General features: G+C 33.2%; 1 protein-coding gene across 2 annotated transcripts in view; it reads left to right on the forward strand.

The window, feature by feature from the left end:
* Window positions 1-19,721, forward strand: part of LOC106665804 (cilia- and flagella-associated protein 91) — a 219,877-nt gene extending 200,156 nt beyond the window's left edge. For both annotated transcript variants that reach the window (XM_014392531.1, XM_014392532.2), the window contains one exon: window positions 19,499-19,721. In XM_014392531.1, coding sequence (XP_014248017.1) covers window positions 19,499-19,609 — 111 coding nt within the window. In that variant the 3' untranslated portion in view covers window positions 19,610-19,721. The remainder of the gene's footprint in view (window positions 1-19,498) is intronic.

The following is a 19,721-nucleotide window of genomic DNA, read 5'->3' on the forward strand; positions in this document are numbered from 1 at the left end:
CTGTACGCTGATGTATCTAGGATACAATGAAGTCCAGTCCAGGAGAATTTGGCGCATAAAAAAATATTCATAATCCATGGGCATGTCCACGAGTATCTTTCAAGCCCAAATCCACTCAATCCATTCAACTAAATTTGAACAGAGGATAAAAAGCTAAAACGACTATCATTTCAGAATACCTCTCTCTCTCTCTTTTTCTGTCATAAAGTAGTCTTATGCTTTTATCTAAGTTTTACATAAAATGTCAGGTCAATGAAATTTTACGCCACTCTCGCTTGGTTTTAAAGCCCTCACTTCCAAATCCCCTTCAATTCTAACTAGAGAAGTTTTGATGAGAAAACGGGACAGCCTCGGTGCTTCCAAATTCCCCTTGGCTTTTTTCAATTGATATGACGTGCCGTTGACAGCCGGCGAGCAGAACTTTTTGATATACGGGTTTTATTCCATCGTTCAAATTAGCTTTTCCTTTTTATTGCGACCATTGAAAATGATATATGGATGAAAAAGTAAAATTATTACGTCCTGTATTCTGCAAATATTTGTTTTCCTTTTAACTCAATAATAAAAAAAACGTTCGCGAGTTATGCGAATATAGGCTGGTGTGGGCGTGTTTAAGTAAGAAAAATAAATAAAGTTGAAAAACAACAGACAAAATAAAAGGATCAAAGTTAGAAATTAATCGTGTGTGCTTAACGGATTGCACAGTGCTTGCAGTTTTGATGAATTCACATTTTTTATCAGCCATATTTTAATTCACAACCTTTTGCAATTTCAAGGATTTATTTGAGTATCATTTGCCGATTTGTATTTTTACAAGATACAATTCAACAAATATTCAACAAATATTCAAAAAATTCATCAAATTCATAAAATATATACATTTATAATTTATTTAAAACGTTAATTATTATACATGATTTTATTTTCTATGCATTTATTAATTAATTTTCTTGAACTCCCCTTGTAATACACTCTGCATGACAGGGGTACTGCAGTGGGGAAAAAATATTATGTAAACACACATATGAAAATTGTATTGTTGAGAGTTTAGTTGGACAAGAAACTTAGATTAAATGGAATACCCAAGTTACTTGGAAGTGAGAGAAGGTTGTCCAACTTGATAACAAGCCAGTGGGATCGGCAAAAGTTAACTGGAACTTCGGTAAAAGTGCATTTTGTATTATTTGTAAGAAGCAATTCTTCCCGACAAATACGAGACAATTTAAGTTACAAAGTTGGTTGTCATCAATCACATAAACATACAGAAAACACACAAACCCATGAAATGATTAGAAATAAAAGCGTAGGAAAAAATTTTTCTTCCAGCACACAAATGCGTATGCACATCCTTCAGATAAGGCGTTCAAGTTAAACTTAAATAGGAGTAGTCTCAACCTCCGCCTCCCGTTCATTGTGCAGTCAGGATGGATGTCAGGATATCCACCGTCGGTTCTCTTTTCCAACTGTCTCATGTCCACCCTACATTCATTCAATTGACAGAATATCATAACAATGAAGCCACAAAAGAATGCTAATATAGTTAGTTGGTTTGATAGGATCAGGGGTGAGGCCTCTAGGAAGAAAACACAATTCTCTCGTTCTTTTTCCACCTCTCTCCACCCTCACTCTCTCACCCTCTCCCTTTCTCGCTCTCTTCCTCCCTTTTTCTCTCTCTCTCTCACACTCTCACTCACTCATCTCTCTCTTTCTCTCTCTCTCCCTCTCCCTCTTCCTCTGCTTCCCCCTCTCCCTTCCTTTCTCTCCCCCTCTCTCTCGCTCTCTCTCCCATCTCTCTCTCTCTCTCTCTCTCACACCCTCTCTCCCTCTCTCTTTCTTTCTATCCTTTCTATCTATCCAAATATCTCATTTTCTCTCTCTGTCTATTTTGATTAAATAAAAGTCTAAATTTGAATCAAAACATAAAAGTAACTAGTCTTGCATTTGTTCTTTACAAACAGTTTAAAAAAAATTTTGCTGAGTCAAAAAAATAGTACAGGAACATATCCAATCACATAAACCGTTTGTATTTTCCGATAGATCACTGCTTTCCATTACAGAGTGTGTAAGCGTCCGAATTAATGCCGGAGTTCTAAAGGAAAACCTTGACCCTAAAAGAGGATTCAAATCGGATTTGAATCCTGTCAGGTAGGCGAGTAGCTTTAACTCTCCATAGTCAATACAAATGCAAATGGACTCGAGATTCGGTCAATTCAGAAATCTGTTTATGAACAATTGTATAAATGGGAAGTTATTGTTAGATATTTTTCCCGTCACGATTGCCCTGATTGATGATTGATATTATATAAAATATTATTTATAAATGTGTGGTGTTTAGTGATCGTTAGACAATAATTATTCGGAGATCGTGAGATGCGGTCTGGTATGACGTAGGTTTGGAAAAACATTTTCTTTATCGTGCCAACGTTTTGATCTTTATTGAGATCATCTTCAGTGCCTGGGATTTATAAACATTGTTTAAATTTTACATGTAGTATGTGAAAAAAATGAATTTATACAATGCTAGAAAATTTTAGATTAAATAAAATAAAATAAATAAAAAATATTAAAAAAATAAAAATAAAATAAAATAAATTAAATGAATTTATATAATGATAGAAGTTTTAGATTTAAAAAAGAATGAATTCATATAATGATAGAAAATTTCAGATTTAAAACAACGAATTTATACAATACTAGAAAATTTTAGATTCCATCAAAGTATTTGTCCTCATTCAAAGTGTTTGTTTTTCGTGTAGATGTGTGTCGTGTTGAGAGGGCCAGTGAGATATTGCTGTGTTTTTGTTGTTGTTTTTTATATAAAATTTTCTAGCATTCTATAAATTTCTTTTTTTCACATCCTACTTGTAAAATTTAAACAATGTTTATAAATCCCAGGCTCTGAAGATGATCTCAATAAAGATCGAAACGTTAGCACGATAAAGAAAATGTTTTTCTAAAACCTACGTCACACCAGGCCCCATCTCACGATCTCCTAATAATTATTTATAAATATGATTTATAAATATTATTAGCAGATAACCTAGTATTCACACTACTCGGAGTCACAGCTTGAAATTACCGCTAATAACTGTTTAAAGTTTAGATTTAAAAAATAGATTTAAAAATGAAAATAAAAAAGTCATTTTATTTATACACAACAATTTTAGGGTGAAGAAGAATGGTCTTTAGATACAATCATTCTGAACAAATACTCGGGTTAAATGTACTGCGGTTCTCAGAAATAAGCTGTTTTTCTAAAGGATGACGGGAAATAAGGCTAAAATGAAAAACAAATAATTGTGATTGTCGACATTAAGGCACTGATCAAGCAATTGTAGAGGACAATATGAGGAGTGATCGCCCTCTCACAGTACATTTGCCGGCTCTCATAGTAGATAAGGGTTGTTAATGCACGTTTGACTGCGTTTACATTTACATTAGGGCAATGTTACCGTCTCTACTGCGCACATATTCACTTCTCTTATTACAAACCGGAATCCAACTATTGGAACGATTCCAAAAGGCTAGGAAATTGTTCATCGAAGTTGTCTCATTAATCTCAGTAAATTTTTAAATTATATTTCCTTTAAAAAATATCATTACGATTTGTACAAATCAGATAAATAATGAAGCATTCCCATAAATCTTTTAAAAATTTCTACGAAACTATTATTTAAATATGCCCTTATTCATCGAAAGATCGACGGAGGAAATAAATGTTTTCTTGTTTACTTCAAATTGGCCTTGCACCTGGTTATATAAAGGCTGATATTAATCATATACACCGGGTGATAAACGAATGATATTTCAAACTTCAAATTATTTCTACACCCAAAATGCAACAAGAATATTGCTCTTGTATCCGTTCAAATTCTTGAAAATAACGAAGAGCCCTAAATGATGGTGCCATAACCTCCTCCAAAGAAACATAATACGTAGGTAAAACCCTTTTGCCAAAGGCTCAAGTGGAGAAGTCTTAAATTCTTCGAATCTTCCAATCTGTATTTATTTGCCAATTAACAAAATTTACAATTTTACAGATATGGCATGAACACATTATAGTATGAACAGTAGATTTGTATTATACAACAATGGCATTCACCCAGAAGCCTAATGGCTTGTGCTGGGTGCGATGATCAGCAATTCTTTCAAAATAACAACGCAGTGAACTACATATTATTATTTAAAATTCCAATTGTTACACCAATATTATTTATAATATTATTTATATTTATGTTTTAGGTACATTTAACTACATATTGTTATTCGTTTTGTTACATAAAATATTATTTATAATATGTTTTTTGAATGTTTTTAGGTCAGCAAAACTATTTATATTAATTTTGTTGGTATAACAGACTTTAATAGCAATATTAAATGGGTTTTTCTTACAAAAGATGGTTCTATGTATTTGTAGGCTGATGGTTGGTTCTAGTGGAGAAGTTGTGGGCGATTGATAATTTATTATTCCAATCTTTATAAAATTTACTAAGTAAATTTAATAAATATATTTGATTGAAATTATGAACTTTAAAATCTTTATACAAAAGAATGGTGGAATACAATCTAGGTTTTTTAAATTATCTTAATTATCGTATTAATTGTTGTAAGTAATCGTCTTTTAGTAGATAAATTTGCATTACCCCATCCTACCATACCATAAAAGAAAATCGACTGCACAAGTGCTAGAGAAACTCGTTTTATGGTATTTATATCAATTATTTCAATCAAAATTTATAAAATATGATCGGATTCTTTTTATTAAAGATGTTATATGCTCTTACCATCTTAGGTTTTTGTCTATGATTAATCCTAAATATTTAATTGAACAAACTTGTTTAATTTCAAAGCATTTACAGCAATTTTTGAACGTGCAATCGCCGCTATGTACTATTAAATTATTATTATTTATATTGCTCTCGTTTTGGATACTAAATATAATTAATTTAGTTTTTCTGAGTTCAATAAAATTTTATTTGTATGATACCAGCTTCGTATTTAATTTATATTTTCAGAGGCTTTTATCATTAATTCATCTTTTTCATGCTCAATTAGTAAGACGGTGTCATCAGCGAATCCAGTAATTGTGCAGTTTACGTCAAGGTCAAAAATATCGTTTATATAGGTCAGAAAAAATAATAGTCCCAAGACTGTGCCCTGGGGAATACCATGGTTTGATTTAATTTGGGGGGGAATGAATTGTTTATTTTAACTACTTGTATTCTATCCTACATAACTACATACTACATAAGGCCAACTACTTAGCATTGGGCAGAAATTATGCAGCAAAAACTAGGAAATTGAACCCCAGGTTGACGTATTGGTTATACGCCACAATCACTAAACTTATAGTCACAAACGGAGCTTTCTTTGGTGGCAAAAATGTTGTATAAGGCAAACTGTCAAGTCCACAAAGGATAGTATAACAAGAGTATGCATATCGATTTCCCACCCTCAAATATTCAATACAATGTGACTTTTGAGTGTGCCAACAATCCTGAAATAAATAGAAACAAAATCAGATCTAAAAAAAGCCATCGTAAAATTAAAATAAACGAAAAGGCCATAACGGTACCTGACAAAATGAGAATATGAGGTAAACTAATTTGAACATTTATAATTTAGAAAAAAGAAGGATAAGAAACTCCTCCCTCTCAGTAGGCAATATTTGAGAAAAATTATCGGCCTATATATAGGTCATTTATTGTTCATCTTAACTATCAACTAAAAGAACTAATCAACTATCAAATAAAGAAGATGAGCAAAGCAGAGACAGATACACGCCCACTCTGTCAAGAAAAAGCAGAGACATCACGTCTTAACCTTTGTGAATGTAAAGCACTAACCCGGTCGACCATTTGAAACTTTGACTGAGCCTGATTCCGTATTCGGTTGTAGTCTGTATGATCCTCTCAAGTATTTTGTTATTCTAAAAAGCTTTAAGGTACAGTTTAATAGTTGAACAAACTAGATATTACAAAGTTTCGACTTATTATATTTAATTTATAAGATACTTCATTTTAAGCACAAAACATACATGCAGCAAGAAAAAGCTCTAATGATATTTAAGTTAAAAAAGATTACTCTTGGACGAACCGCGAAGGCCAGTTAATTAAGTCCCAACTTTCGCCATGGGGCCGTCCTTTTCACATTAATGTTCTAAAACTGTAATAAGCCAGCGTTTCAATGTATTGTCGCCCTCTTGGAATTATTCTTCGCCGACATTTCCACCGGGTGACGCATGGATGATCTCATAAATTTTCACGTTTTACCTGGAATTAATTCGGTAACAACCCCGGGACGGGAATCACGTTCAAACATTAAGGTCCATCTATTCTTTAGTCTCAACTGTAAATTCGGTGTCTTCTTAACGGCCTTCCTTCCACCCACCCTTAAAAGCTCGAAAACAAAGGGAGAGATTTATACCAGAGGGGGATTGCTCCGTTTATATATCCTCTTTGCTGGAAGACAGGGTTAACGTTTCTTTCCAATCGTACAACCTCTAACACAATCCCTTTCCAGTGCCAGAATAGTGATGAAAAATGTACGAATTATACGTCTTTCCCATGTTTTGAAGTATTAGTGAGAGTTTTCTTTGGTTTTTTCTAAATAAAAAATATACTTTTTTCAATATCGATTAATAACAATATTATTGCTTAAAGCCCAAGTGGGTCTCACTTGTGAACTAATTTTTCCCCTCAAACATACTCCGCATAATAATCAAAGTAAATAGTAATTCTTTTCAATTAATCTTTATGTAAGGTATTGCGACTTCGATCCACTCGGACACACCAAACCTAATCGATTTAATAAGCAAAATGAAGTATACTTCACTAAACCTCTACGTGCTCATCTGTCGCCGAGAATCAAATAGATTATACGCATTTGAAAAATGGCAAAAAAATTGGGAAGTTGGTGTACGATTGGATCGAAGTCACGATAGCTCATGTGGTAGAGCGGCGGCGTATTTAGCCGAAGGTCGTGGGTTCGAATCCCGCTCGAGACAACGACTTTTTTTCTCAACCAATACCTTACTTAAAGATTAATTAATTGAAAAGAATTTATTTGGTCAATCTGACCACGAAACCTAATCGAGTAAATAGTAATTTTTGGTAACAGGACCAACTAAAAAGCCTAAAATACATTATTATTTTATTATTCAAAAATATAAACGAAATCTTAACTGGAGTAAACATATAACAAGTGTCGTTAAATTACACATCATTACAACATAATTTCATTATCCCTAGGCTTATATAGACTATGTGTTTTAGAATTTTGTAACTCTTGAATTATTTGATTGCCTAAAATCGTTCTAGACGTTAAAGGGAATTAGAAATCGTTACCTGTCAGTCACCTGAAAAAATACAGCCAGTATACAGATTGTCTTGGTGGAAGATTGATAGTTGAATCGATTCGGTGAAGGGTTTCATACGGAATTTGTGAAAAAAGCTACAGTTCTGTACACATTTGATTAAATTCATTTTTCGTATTATGAAATATATGAGTTTTCGAGATTTTTTAAAGAAGATATTAAAAAAACATGTGAACTATTATATTAGAAGTTTACCTTTCGTGCACCCATAGATAAAAAGGATACATCATTGTTCAGATAATATATTCAACTAAACGAAACAAGGTAATAATTACAATATTTCCTCGTAAAAAACATAAAGCCAAATATAAAACCAGATATATATTAGAAATGTTTGAGTTTAGATTAGATTACATTTTTATTTACTGTAAGTTTTTCACAATGTGATCATTTACAGAGGGTATGGTCAGACCTACATAATCTTTCAATAAGCAATTTACACAAATGAAATGGAATTAAAATAAACAACAAAAATATCATGTAATAAAGGGAAGAGAAGATTCACATATTGAAATAATTATTCAGAAATCGATTTCTGACTAATTATCGATTAACGGTCACTAATCACCACATATTGAAATAATATTATAATCTTCATGTATCATTTTAATACATTCACTGCATTTCTTACGGTTTTTTCCTGAAAATCAAAACAGCTGATTCTCAGTCATAGTTATGTCTTATTGTTTGATTCTTTAGCGGGACCATGATTCTCAACAAAACCAGTTGTCTTGTGAATTAAAATTTGTTCTAATCCGCCTAGAAATACGCAGCCATTCTGATTCTTTGTGCCTTTTTTTATTTTTATTTTTTTTTAATTTTAGTTCTTCAAAATGTATCAAAACCTCGTAGATCTCATTTGGAAAAATTCAATTGATACTCAATGCCTAAAAAAAATAATGGGACACTTGTTTTAGATCCTTACAAAAAAAGAAAGAAAGAAAACTATGGCTTTACCATTTAAATTTTTTTTTGCGTTTTCGAGAAATGTAAGGGTCGCATTGAGATAAAGTCACCCTTTACACATGTAGATAGAAAGATTTTTTTTTCAAAAGTATTTTATTTTATTTACTGCTATCTGTATATATGCATAAATATTGTTATGTATATATATATATATATATATATATATATATATACAGATAGCATTATGTCTGTATATATAAAATCTGTACATATAAAATATACATTGACCAAATAGTTTAGTTATAAACAAATCTGACAGACCTGTCAGACCAAGAGGCAGTTAGGAGAGAAACCAACCAGTGCTGGAACTCTCTTTTTGTTAATTGAGTGGGTAAGATAGAAGGTCACGAGGCCATCGTCATTTTAAACGGCGTGGAGGATTGTAAGGGTGAGGCGTTAAGAAAAGAGTTAGGGCTAGTGGGTTAGGGTGGAGGGATAGCTTAGAGTGGAAAGTGAAGAAGCGTGTTCGGATAAGATCTTTCACGAATGGGATTTAAAGATCTTTATGGATCGTTTGATTGGTGACATAGAAGCATTGAGGATATGGCGGAGAACTTTAGATTGAAAATATTGAATTCGTTGGATATTGGATGATTTGGCCGAGCCCCACAGCTCGACTCCGTAAGATAGAAAGATAATGATTTTTTCATAGTTGAGTTTTTGATAAAACCAGAGAGTACACTGGTAAGTTGACATCATCGCGCACCCATAAGAAAAGTTATACAACTCAACAAAAGATAACTTTACAGGAGAGACAAATGGAAGTTTACTTTTTTTTTACTTATGTATTAAGTACACGCTGTTACTTAATAAAGAATAATAGTTGTCGGCAATGAAAAGTGTTTGTGTGTGCGAAAACACAAAACTATAAAAATCCAGCTGAGTTGTGATACTTTTATTGAATATTTTTTCAGTAACAGACAATATACATACCTAACAAACAAACATAAATATCCATGTAGTAAGTTTTATTTATTAAGTAAATTTTTATTATAATAAGATTATTTTTTACCCAAATGTCCTATACTCCGGGAGTCAGGGTTAATTAGTTATTTATAATACAAAATTAATTATTGAAATAAAGGTTTTATTGATTATTAAAAATATTGTAACTAAAACGTCAAAAAACCGTGAAACTATAAAATAGTGTATAAGTCAAAAGGAAAAATTGTTAGAAAGTTATGAAAACAATATTATAATTAAGAATGTTATTAAATTAAGTTAATTAACGAACACTCTAGATCAACGTACAGTCTTGAAGAAAAAAACAAATTCAGTTGTTACTGCCAAGCTTTCGACCAATTTGAAAACCATCATCAGGGCCTATATTAATTTCATATTACGAAAAATACATTTGTACAATAGAATTATGTGAAAATGTGATTCCGGTACAGCATAAAATCCTTCACTAAACAAGAAAAAAACTGTCGTAACTTGAAATTTGACTCTTTTCCTGATAAGTATTCACACCAATGCTTTAAAGCTCGACCCAAAACCAAGATTTGCAGTACTTTCCTGCCAATTCAAAAGTGACACATAGCACTGCCTAGCAGCTAATAGCCCACCTCCAGTTGTATCATTTTTCTTGTACACCCGAATTTCAAAAAACTTTTTAAAAAATCATCAAAACAATAATCCGGTTTTTATAATTTTTCGACTTCTGTCACTTTTCTTGTCTCTTGTTAGGCTAAAATTGCACCATTGCAAAAATTTATAAACTTCAATAGTTCTCGTCATCTTTAGTCAATCCTTTGTTTTCTCTTATTTTAATTAGCAGACTTGTTTGTTCGTCATTTTTTTAAATATATTTTTATAATTATAAATAGTGGTCAAAATTTAAATATTGTATGTCGGGGCGTCGGTGGCCGCAACGGTTTAGGCGTTGTCAAAGCTTTCATAACTGTAAGGTAAAGGCCCAGGGTTCGAATCCAGTGGCCCCTGTATTCGAACCCGGCATACTTACAAATGGGATTTTTTTCAAAAATACCGGCACTCTGAGGGTTTATATGACATCTGCTGTTGCGAACCCTCGTAAAAACAATGTATGAACTGTAAGTTTCTGTGTGTCCCTTTTTATCTATAAGGTTTTATCATTAGGCAAACAATTTTTAAAAAAATAATAATAATGCCCACATGTTTTTGACTACGACCCTTTGGCATTAGAACATCAATTTTTACTTTAGCAAAGATGGATACAAATTATAATAGTTCATTAAAAAATGTTTTTCATGAATGTTTTTAATATCTTTCTGACCTTATTAAAAAGAGAAGTTTATTTTTTCGTAAGATAAAAATTAATATTTAACTATTTATTCATTTATGTAATGTCTAGGTTGAGATGAACCGCTTGAAGCTCGAAGGTCGTGGGTTCGAATATTTTTAACATTTTTACTTGCCTTGTTGAAAAGAGAATTTTATTTTTTCGTAGGGTAAAAATTAATATTTAACTAATTATACTTTTATGTAAGGGCTAGATAGAGATGAACCTCAACTTGAAGCTCGAAGGTCGTGGGTTGGAATATTTTTAACAGCTTTACTCGCTTTGTTGAAAAGATAATTTTATTTTTTCGTAGGGAAAAAATTAATATTTAACTAATTATTCTTTTATGTAAGGTTTAGGTTGAGATGAACATCAACTTGAAGCTCGAAAGGGGTTCGAATCCCTCTCGTGATACTAACTTTTTACCTTACATAAAAAGAATAATTAATTGAAATAAGTAATTTGGTCAATTAGACCAGTAAAACATAAATGGATTAATTTTAACGTTCAGATATGTTTATATGTTTTTAATTGTTATATTTATTGTCAAAGAAATGTATTAAATCAATAAGTCGCGAGATGCACTGTTACCATTTAATCATATACATAAATAATCTCTTTTGTGTTCGTATTTAACATGGTGTTATTTGTAATTTTGTAGACAGTGAGCGCCCCGTATTTTATCCCCGAACCCTGTAGTCAACCGCATTAATTTCCAGAGGTTTAATTAAATTAAATAAGGTATATCACTCCATAAACCATACATATCAGCGTACATTGGATTTATGCTCATGTTTAATGAAGCAGTCGGTGGGTCGCCACTTCGTTTTCCTCAGCCGTATCGGTATTAACGGGCTTACGGGCTACTTTATTTTATTTTCGACACCGTCGCCTATTCCCCATGCCCCACCCCCTCTTTTCTAATTAAAAAGGAAATTTCACTCAAACCGGAGGAAATTACTTTGTTGATGTAACCGGTCGCTTCCGCTTCGCCGAGCTGGCAAGAATTGAAATGAAAATTGACTTCGGGCTTGAAAGCTTCTGACGACAACGGCCCCGTCATAGATTTCGTCCCTTTAAGTCTGATAATGACAGTCACCATCGCCTTCTCGTCCCAAGACAATCTCATTATTTTGTTTATTTATGTTAGCATCCAAATGACGCAAAACAAAGCTTAGAATCTTTGCTTTATAATAATTTTTTTTTTCATTTATGTATCTATATCTTATTCTATTGGGTTGTCTGAAAAATAATGCCGATTTATGGTTATAAAATGAAAACAATGATCTTAAACATCTTTTTATTAAAATACTCTCTACCTCCATCACACTCCCCTGAATAGAATTTTGAGTCTTTATTAGACGTATTTTTTAACTGAAAGATTCTCTGGAAGTTCTCGAACATTTCTTTTGAGATTTTCTCCGATCAAAGCTCGCAGAACATCGTCATATAGGGAAGAAATACGTCTCTCTCTCCTCTCTCCTCTCTCTCTCTCTCTCTCTCTCTCTCTCTCTCTCTCTCCAAATTTTTTTAACCATCTATAAACGGTGCTCTCACTCACATTTTAATCGCCCCAGACTTCACTAATTTTTTTGGCCGTTTAGGCACCCTTCCGACCGAGTTTAAACTCGAAAACCAAATTACGGGAAAAATAACGAATCTTAGTGAAGACTTAATTATTCCCTAGTAACAAACTTTTGATTTGGAAGAGGATAAAAACTGTTGACCTTCGTACAAAATAATAATCTATCAAACGTAAACATTTCATTAAATAGAGACGTAATTGAAATAAAACACGAAAACCTGCATTATTACAACCTATACTTAATCAAAAACCGATTTCGCATTAGAAAGAAGATATTACTTATAAATTTAAGTAACATAATAATAATATAAGACCCATTTTCTCTTGAATAATGTTATGTGTACTACTGTACGTGTATACTACTGTACTACTATACTGTTATATTACGTTTGTTTTCAAGTTGTACGTCCGCTTTGAGGAGTGTCGATCAAGTGTTTAAATAGTAACGAGTGTCCTAGTTTAACAACGTTTGTCCTTCATGAAACTTCACCTTACTTTCAGAAGATCGGCATTTCATGGTATATAACACAACGGCCTGTTCGATAAGTCAAAAAACGCCAGTAATCGGGAAAATTGCCTCCAGTTAGACTCGTTCGATTTCAGAATGTCAATCATTGTAGGCGACCTGCCTGGCCGATAACTGACCTTAAACTCTCCTTGAAAATGTTTCTACTCAGCTGTTGACATCGACCCGGTCACGGAGCATGAAATTTCAATGATCCGTTTCCAATAAACCCCGGTATATCGGCTGGTTTCAATTTGGTATTATTACGCTTTGAAACTTTGCCAATATTCACCGCCATTTAGAATGTTTATTGCCGAACAACTTCATTACGTTTACCTTGAACCAATTTAATTGCTGTTATAACGCCTCGATTTCAAGCACGGTGATATAACTTTGAACTACGCAGCTGTAATTAGTTGAAACTATTCTAAACGAGATAATTATGACTCTGCCTGGATTGTTTTACGTCGTTATAAACAAATTAATCACTTACTGTACTACTGTAAGTACTCTGCAAACAGAAAATTTCGTGCAGTTTTCTATTTGTTTTTATTTTAATAACTTTAATCAACACAATTCATAGGAGGATTAGTGTTTACGTAATGCCGTAAGGAGGATAATGCGTCAGTTCGGAACGAAAAAATATCTTGAACAGTTCATCGTAAATTATATATTTTCTTTTTCACGGTTTCAAAACGCATAATTTGTACATGTTTATTGTATGAATAGTAAAATGGCGGCCGATGCAGTCGCAATTTTGCACTGCGCTCTCTGATGATAAGTAAGCGCCCTGCCCAAAACTGATTGACATGGGATTGAAGATGAACCATAGTCTGTTTAGATCTGTGCTGAATGAGCGACGAATTGACGGAGCTTCATTCATGTCAAACATCCCAAGAGCTTGTAAAGTTGTTCAACGTAAACTATGAAACCATTTGCTTACGAGCTTACATGCTTACCAAGCTTAAATCGAGTTGGGAAGGCGTGGAAACTGAGCAAATGGCTTTGTAAAATTTACACTGCATTCTCTGATGAAACGTGCTCAAAAAGTTTGCTTTTGGGATTGAGAGGAATGAAGATGATCCTCAGTCTGTCAGACCTGTTTTGAATGAGCTACGAACTGATCAAACTTGATTCGTGTCAAACATCCCAGGATATTGTCAAAGTTGTCCAACATGATGAAACCATTCGCTAAATTTTAATCTTTACGACTTAACTAAAAATTTTAATATTTAATATAATAATTTAGTAATTTAATAAACATTTTCTAGCATTGTATAAATTAATTTTTTTCCTACATGTATCTGTAAAATTTAAACAATGTTTATAAATCCCAGGCTCTGAAGATGATCTCAATAAATATCAAAACGTTGGCATTGTAAAGAAAATGTTCTAAGCCTACGTCACACCAGACCGCATCTCACGACCTCCAAATTATCATCAAGTAACAGTCACTAAACACCACACATTAATAAGTTAGATTTTTCATACTTATTCTATACTAGGTTTATAACCCGTGGTTACCCAGGAAGATAATAAAAATTAAAAAATTATTTAACATATTGCTACTGCTAGATGTATATAAATTGAATGAATACAATTGTATGTTTGATATCAATGATGTTATTTAGTCATGATATTAGGTATTTATTATTATTCGGAGCGAGTTATAAGCAACCCCTTCCTTTCACGCTAATAAATTACACTCTTTTTAAAAATAAATTAACACAAACACAACGCTCGATAGAAACATAGAAGTCTGGTCACATTCACTCCCCAAGAGTACTCGATATTCGTCGGGGTGGGGTTGAACCATCTCCACTCTCGCTAATAACTTACTTTTACTCTCCAGACGTCACACACTCTCCCCAAAGAACTCCATATTCCTCGGGGCATGGTGAAGTAAAGGAAACTTCCAAGTAGCTTGCAAAGAATACGGTCTTTTAGTAAAGGATGAGAATTGGAAAAATACAGATGCCATGATTTCTCAATTGAGAGAATTATTTGTATTCCCTATTAAATGATCTACTATTATTCAGGAACATCGTAAAAATAAAAAGAATATAATTCACAAAATAAGGTTTCTGTCCAAATAACAAATTTGTAATTATAGAAATTTTCATACTACCCGAACGAAGCCGAGGCGAGGCGAAAGCTATATATTTTTAAACTAAAAAACTAACTTAGCAACAAAATGCTTCTTCCTTTGAGATTAGTTATCTATACTTAGCTATAATTGGGCGTTTTCTTTTAAACCGACTGGCGTTGCGTGATGGAGGTGTATTTACAGCTGCTTGCCTGGATGTTGTAACGTAGCATGTGAAGCTTCTCATACGCTTCTTTGATGAGGACGGTAATAGTAGGCATTTTGATGTCTAACTGGAGTGCTATATTGCCTACTAACTGTTGCGAACAGGATATCATTCTTAAGATTCAATTTTCGCTTGTTTTCTACTTTCTGCAGGTGAGATTGTGCTGCTGAGTTTTCTAAGCCGAATTTATTGATATTTTCTCTTTTCGCTACACGTACCAAGAATAATCTTGACGAGGTAACAAATGCCGAGAAAATTTCTCGGCAAATTGGTTCGGGAGTTGGGATAAGCGGGAGATAGAGGCGGATATACAGCCGAGGGCGGAAAAATGTTGTCTATCGGGCTAATAGGAAAGAAAACCCCAGGAAGAAATTGAACGTTTGATACGTCTGATTGTTGTACGCCAAAGGGGAGGAATCCTCTACGGCAATCACGATCCCTCGAAGAAACAACCCCTCCGACCTTGGCCCCGACCCCATGCCATTATTCACTCCTGTCATCAATCAAACGGGGTGTCTTCACCTGGACCCCTCTTTTGTCTTTCGTGCACGATAAAAACCCCTATTCCCCATAATTGTTGATTCCTAGAAATAACATCGTACATAAATTCAAATTCGAGCTACCTGTTTTTTGTAGAAGAGAATATTTTACACTTGTATGCTCAAACACACAAGTACAAACTTTTTGACATATTTATTCTATACAGGATGTCCTTTTTACATGGCTTGGCTGAATTTCTGCTGAACAGATAACTTTATCACACAAAAAAAAGTATTTAATATTTTTAGTCTAGTTTTAAATTTGTATCTTTTTTTTAAATATTTGTTGTCAGTATTACAGAGCCAGCACAAATTTTAAATTACAAATGAGAAAATACACTTTTTTTAGTTATTCAGATATCGTGAGATGCGGTCGGGAGTGATGTAGGTTTCAGAAAAACATTTTCTTTATCGTGCCAACGTTTCGATCTTTTATTGAGATCATCTTCAGGGCCTGGGATTTACAAACATNATCCTAAATGTATTTGTTAAATGTAAACATTGTTTGTAAATCCCAGGCCCTGAAGATGATCTCAATAAAAGATCGAAACGTTGGAACGATAAAGAAAATGTTTTTCTGAAACCTACATCACTCCCGACCGCATCTCACGATATCTGAATAACTGTCGATTAACGGTCACTAATCTCTACACATATATACACTTTTTTATTCACTGTTTAAAGGACATTTTACACTGAAAACGGCACAATCAGATTTTAAATTGGTCAAAGAAAAACAATGTTATGGTACAGAATGTGAACAACTTGGGTACTTGATTCGGGGCTTTTCCTGTGCCCATGTTAAAAACTTTCATCAATAGGGAATACCCTTTTTCATGAACTTGGAGTGGATTCACAAGATGTTTAGAAGAATATTTTGTCCCATATCCAATATCGACGTCTCTGAAAGGGACGTGAACTGCCTATCAAAATCACTGTCCCGAAGCCCTGGACAATGGGTATGGTTTAAAATTGTATGTTTTGAGGACATCTCTAATCTTGTTCATTGAAAAACCCAAACCCTTCCAATCTTTTGAAGGAAGGAGTGTGGGTTTTTAAGAAAATACAACAAAATGTTTAGTTCTTTATCAAATGAAGACCAGATTCTTGATGGGCTCCCCAACAGATCCACGTCTCCTCATATTGTGTACAACACGAATAAGCAATTTCTGGTTCACCCGAGAGCAAGATTACGAAATTTCTAGGATCCAACTCGACTGCACGATGAGCAATTCCGCCACTTTCAATGAAATTATCATACAAATCAACCCAAATGCAAAACCCACCCTTCGGCACATTTTGACTGACTGATAACTACTGAAGAATTTTTAAAGTTCATGAAGGTAAACAAAAGTATAAATTTAGCTCTAATTCTTTTCATGTTTTCTAAATCCAATGACCAGTTGTGTAAACAATATCAAAACGATCATTGAAAAATCAAAGAAAAAATTGAAAACCACACAATGGAAAATACTTATGAATTTCTTGTGATGATGTTAAATGTAACTGTTTATTAATTAAAATGTGCATATCCACTGCTCGCAGTCCCATCAACATCACCCAAGACATTCATAAAACTGACGCACCAAAACAGCAGTTGAAAATACTTGATAATAAAAACAAAATTTCTTTTCACATTCCATAACTTTGTTATTCTTTGTCCAATTTAAAATTCGATATTTTTTTTTAAAGTAGTATATGTTCTTATTGAAAATGTCAAAGTTGTGCTGCCTCTGAAGCAGTGAATATTTAAAAAGTGGGTAAAAATTTAAAACTAGACTAAAAAATATTAAATACATTTTTTTTTCTACAATGTTATCTGTTCAAGAGATATTCAGCTGGTCCATTTCAAACTATAACATATTCACTATTAAATGATAACTTATATGAATGTTTTAAACATAAAAAGGACACATTTATAATTATTAAAAACCATCACCATTTATTTATCAAGATCTTTTTCTTACAAGACAAATGAGTTTCCTAATAATTTATTTATCTGAAATAAATATTTGTTTTTTTTCTATGAAAACTTTTAAATATTTTTAAGGCTAAATGAAAAATTAGTACATTAATTATAATGATATGATATTTTTAATAGTTTTCGCACTCTTCCCAGACAGAGACCTTTGTCTTCCCTTCCTAGACTCTTTTTTTAAACATTTTATGCTAAACGCTAAGCTATAGTCAATAGATCACGTTTACGTCTCATCTATTCTATCTCCGTAAAATTTACAACTGCCAATATTATGATCAATCTTGATCATTCTTACTGACAACTTCTTGGTATGATGATGTCTCCATGTGTTCTGGGGGGTGGTGAGCCTTTTTGTTCTGCTGGGGTGGTCTGTCAGACATGTTTCACTATTCTGCTGTCTTACTTCCATCTTTGCCACTCTCTTCTATGTTTGACCAAGATTGGTTTCCAAATTAAAGAACAATGGATGGGTGAGGGGGTATTAAATATTATGTGCTCAAGAGGTGGGGTGAAATTGTTTGGAGTTCAATATTAAAGAAAATGTATATAGTTAAAAGATTATATCAACATTTTGCACCATGTACATTAAACCTTGAACTGATTGACACTTGATCACTTTACTGAGTTCATCCACTTTCATTGGTTTAAGTTACACGCTGAACTGCGTTAGAGTGAAACATAACCCAGGAAGAGTAAATGGGCCCAGTAAAGTGATCAAGTGTCGATCAGTTCAACATGTGTTCATCACCTTGAAGACCAACAGACACCAACAACTTTAATTGACATTAAACAGGATACATTGTTTTTGAAGTAATAAACTGTAGCTCGATCTCCCCTTCTAAGGCAGACAAATTACTGAAGGTGGCAAACTAAAACACTTCTAATAGTCCAATTAAATGAGAATGGGCTGATCAGGATGATTTGAGATAATTTATTGTTATTATATAATTAATTAATAATTATAATTTATTATTGACATAAATAATAAAAATATTTATAATAATAAAAGCAAATAATAATACACTCAGCAAGTTGATAAAACTGTACGGAATAAAATTTGTGATATGTACAGACTCTCTCAGCGCAACTAAAAATATTAAAGACACAGTCAAACCGTGGCCTGTGGAGAAAATGAAAAATAAAGACTGAATGATCTTAACAAGACTGAGAATAGGCCATACATGTCTCTCCCATGGCTATCTTCTGGAGGGCGGTCGTCAGAGACGATGCCCACAGTGTGATGAGCCAGTGACAGTACGTCACATACTGGTGGAGTATGAGAAACTAAAACATTATAAAATAAGGTGTGGTCTGCCCCTAGATGAAAGAAAATCTTGGTTCATTTTGTTCAGTGACTACCAGCAGAATTTATTGGAATATTTACGAGTAGTGAAAGTGTATGACTTACTATAACCTTCCCCTTTGAATACGTGCAATATAAATGTATGTATTTATTAGCGAGAATGCTGGATGGATACCCACATGAATGAATGTGCCATACCAGTTAGACAGTATATCCAAATATTTTGACACTCTGTTTTCTAGGCTTAGTCATATTTGGTATGAATGAGAGGAGTGGTCATCAGCAGAATATGAAGTACTTCAATTTATTCTTAATTTTATATAGTATGGCATGTGAGTAGACGAATGAATGTATTAATTAGCAAGTTGTAAGTAGTTATTGGTGTGTGAATTAGAAGGGTGCAGATGTGACCCAGGTCATTGCAACCATAAGATAAGCATAGAATACATAGACTAATTTGAGGTGGAAAATGGAGAAATATTAAGAAATGCAGAGAGGAAAAATGCTGTGTGCCAGTTATGACCTAGTCGTTTGATGGCAAAAATAAATAAATATTGAGGTTTATTTCAAACATCATGGATCATACATAGTTAACAAAATTGAACACTAATCTCTGTAGATCAAATTTCTATATGTTTGTAATACAACTAACTTAAACTTCTTTCTGATTTTCAGTCAGATGCAGAAGAGCTTGATATCGACTTGTCCGATCCAGACCTACATAAAGCCGCTACCAAGATCCAAGCTTCTTTCCGCGGCCACAAAGTTCGAAAGGATGACAAGTGAAATGTCAAAACAATAGCATCCTTTACAGTCCAGCATTTCAACAACAAAAAAATCATCTCACCTTATTATCAGCCGATTGTGTTCTATTTATAGTTTTTCAAAAGTACAGTAA

Source organism: Cimex lectularius, unplaced genomic scaffold (genome assembly GCF_000648675.2).
Source record: "Cimex lectularius strain Harlan isolate CLEC.00 unplaced genomic scaffold, Clec_2.1 scaffold54, whole genome shotgun sequence".
In the NCBI taxonomy this organism is placed as follows: domain Eukaryota; kingdom Metazoa; phylum Arthropoda; class Insecta; order Hemiptera; family Cimicidae; genus Cimex; species Cimex lectularius.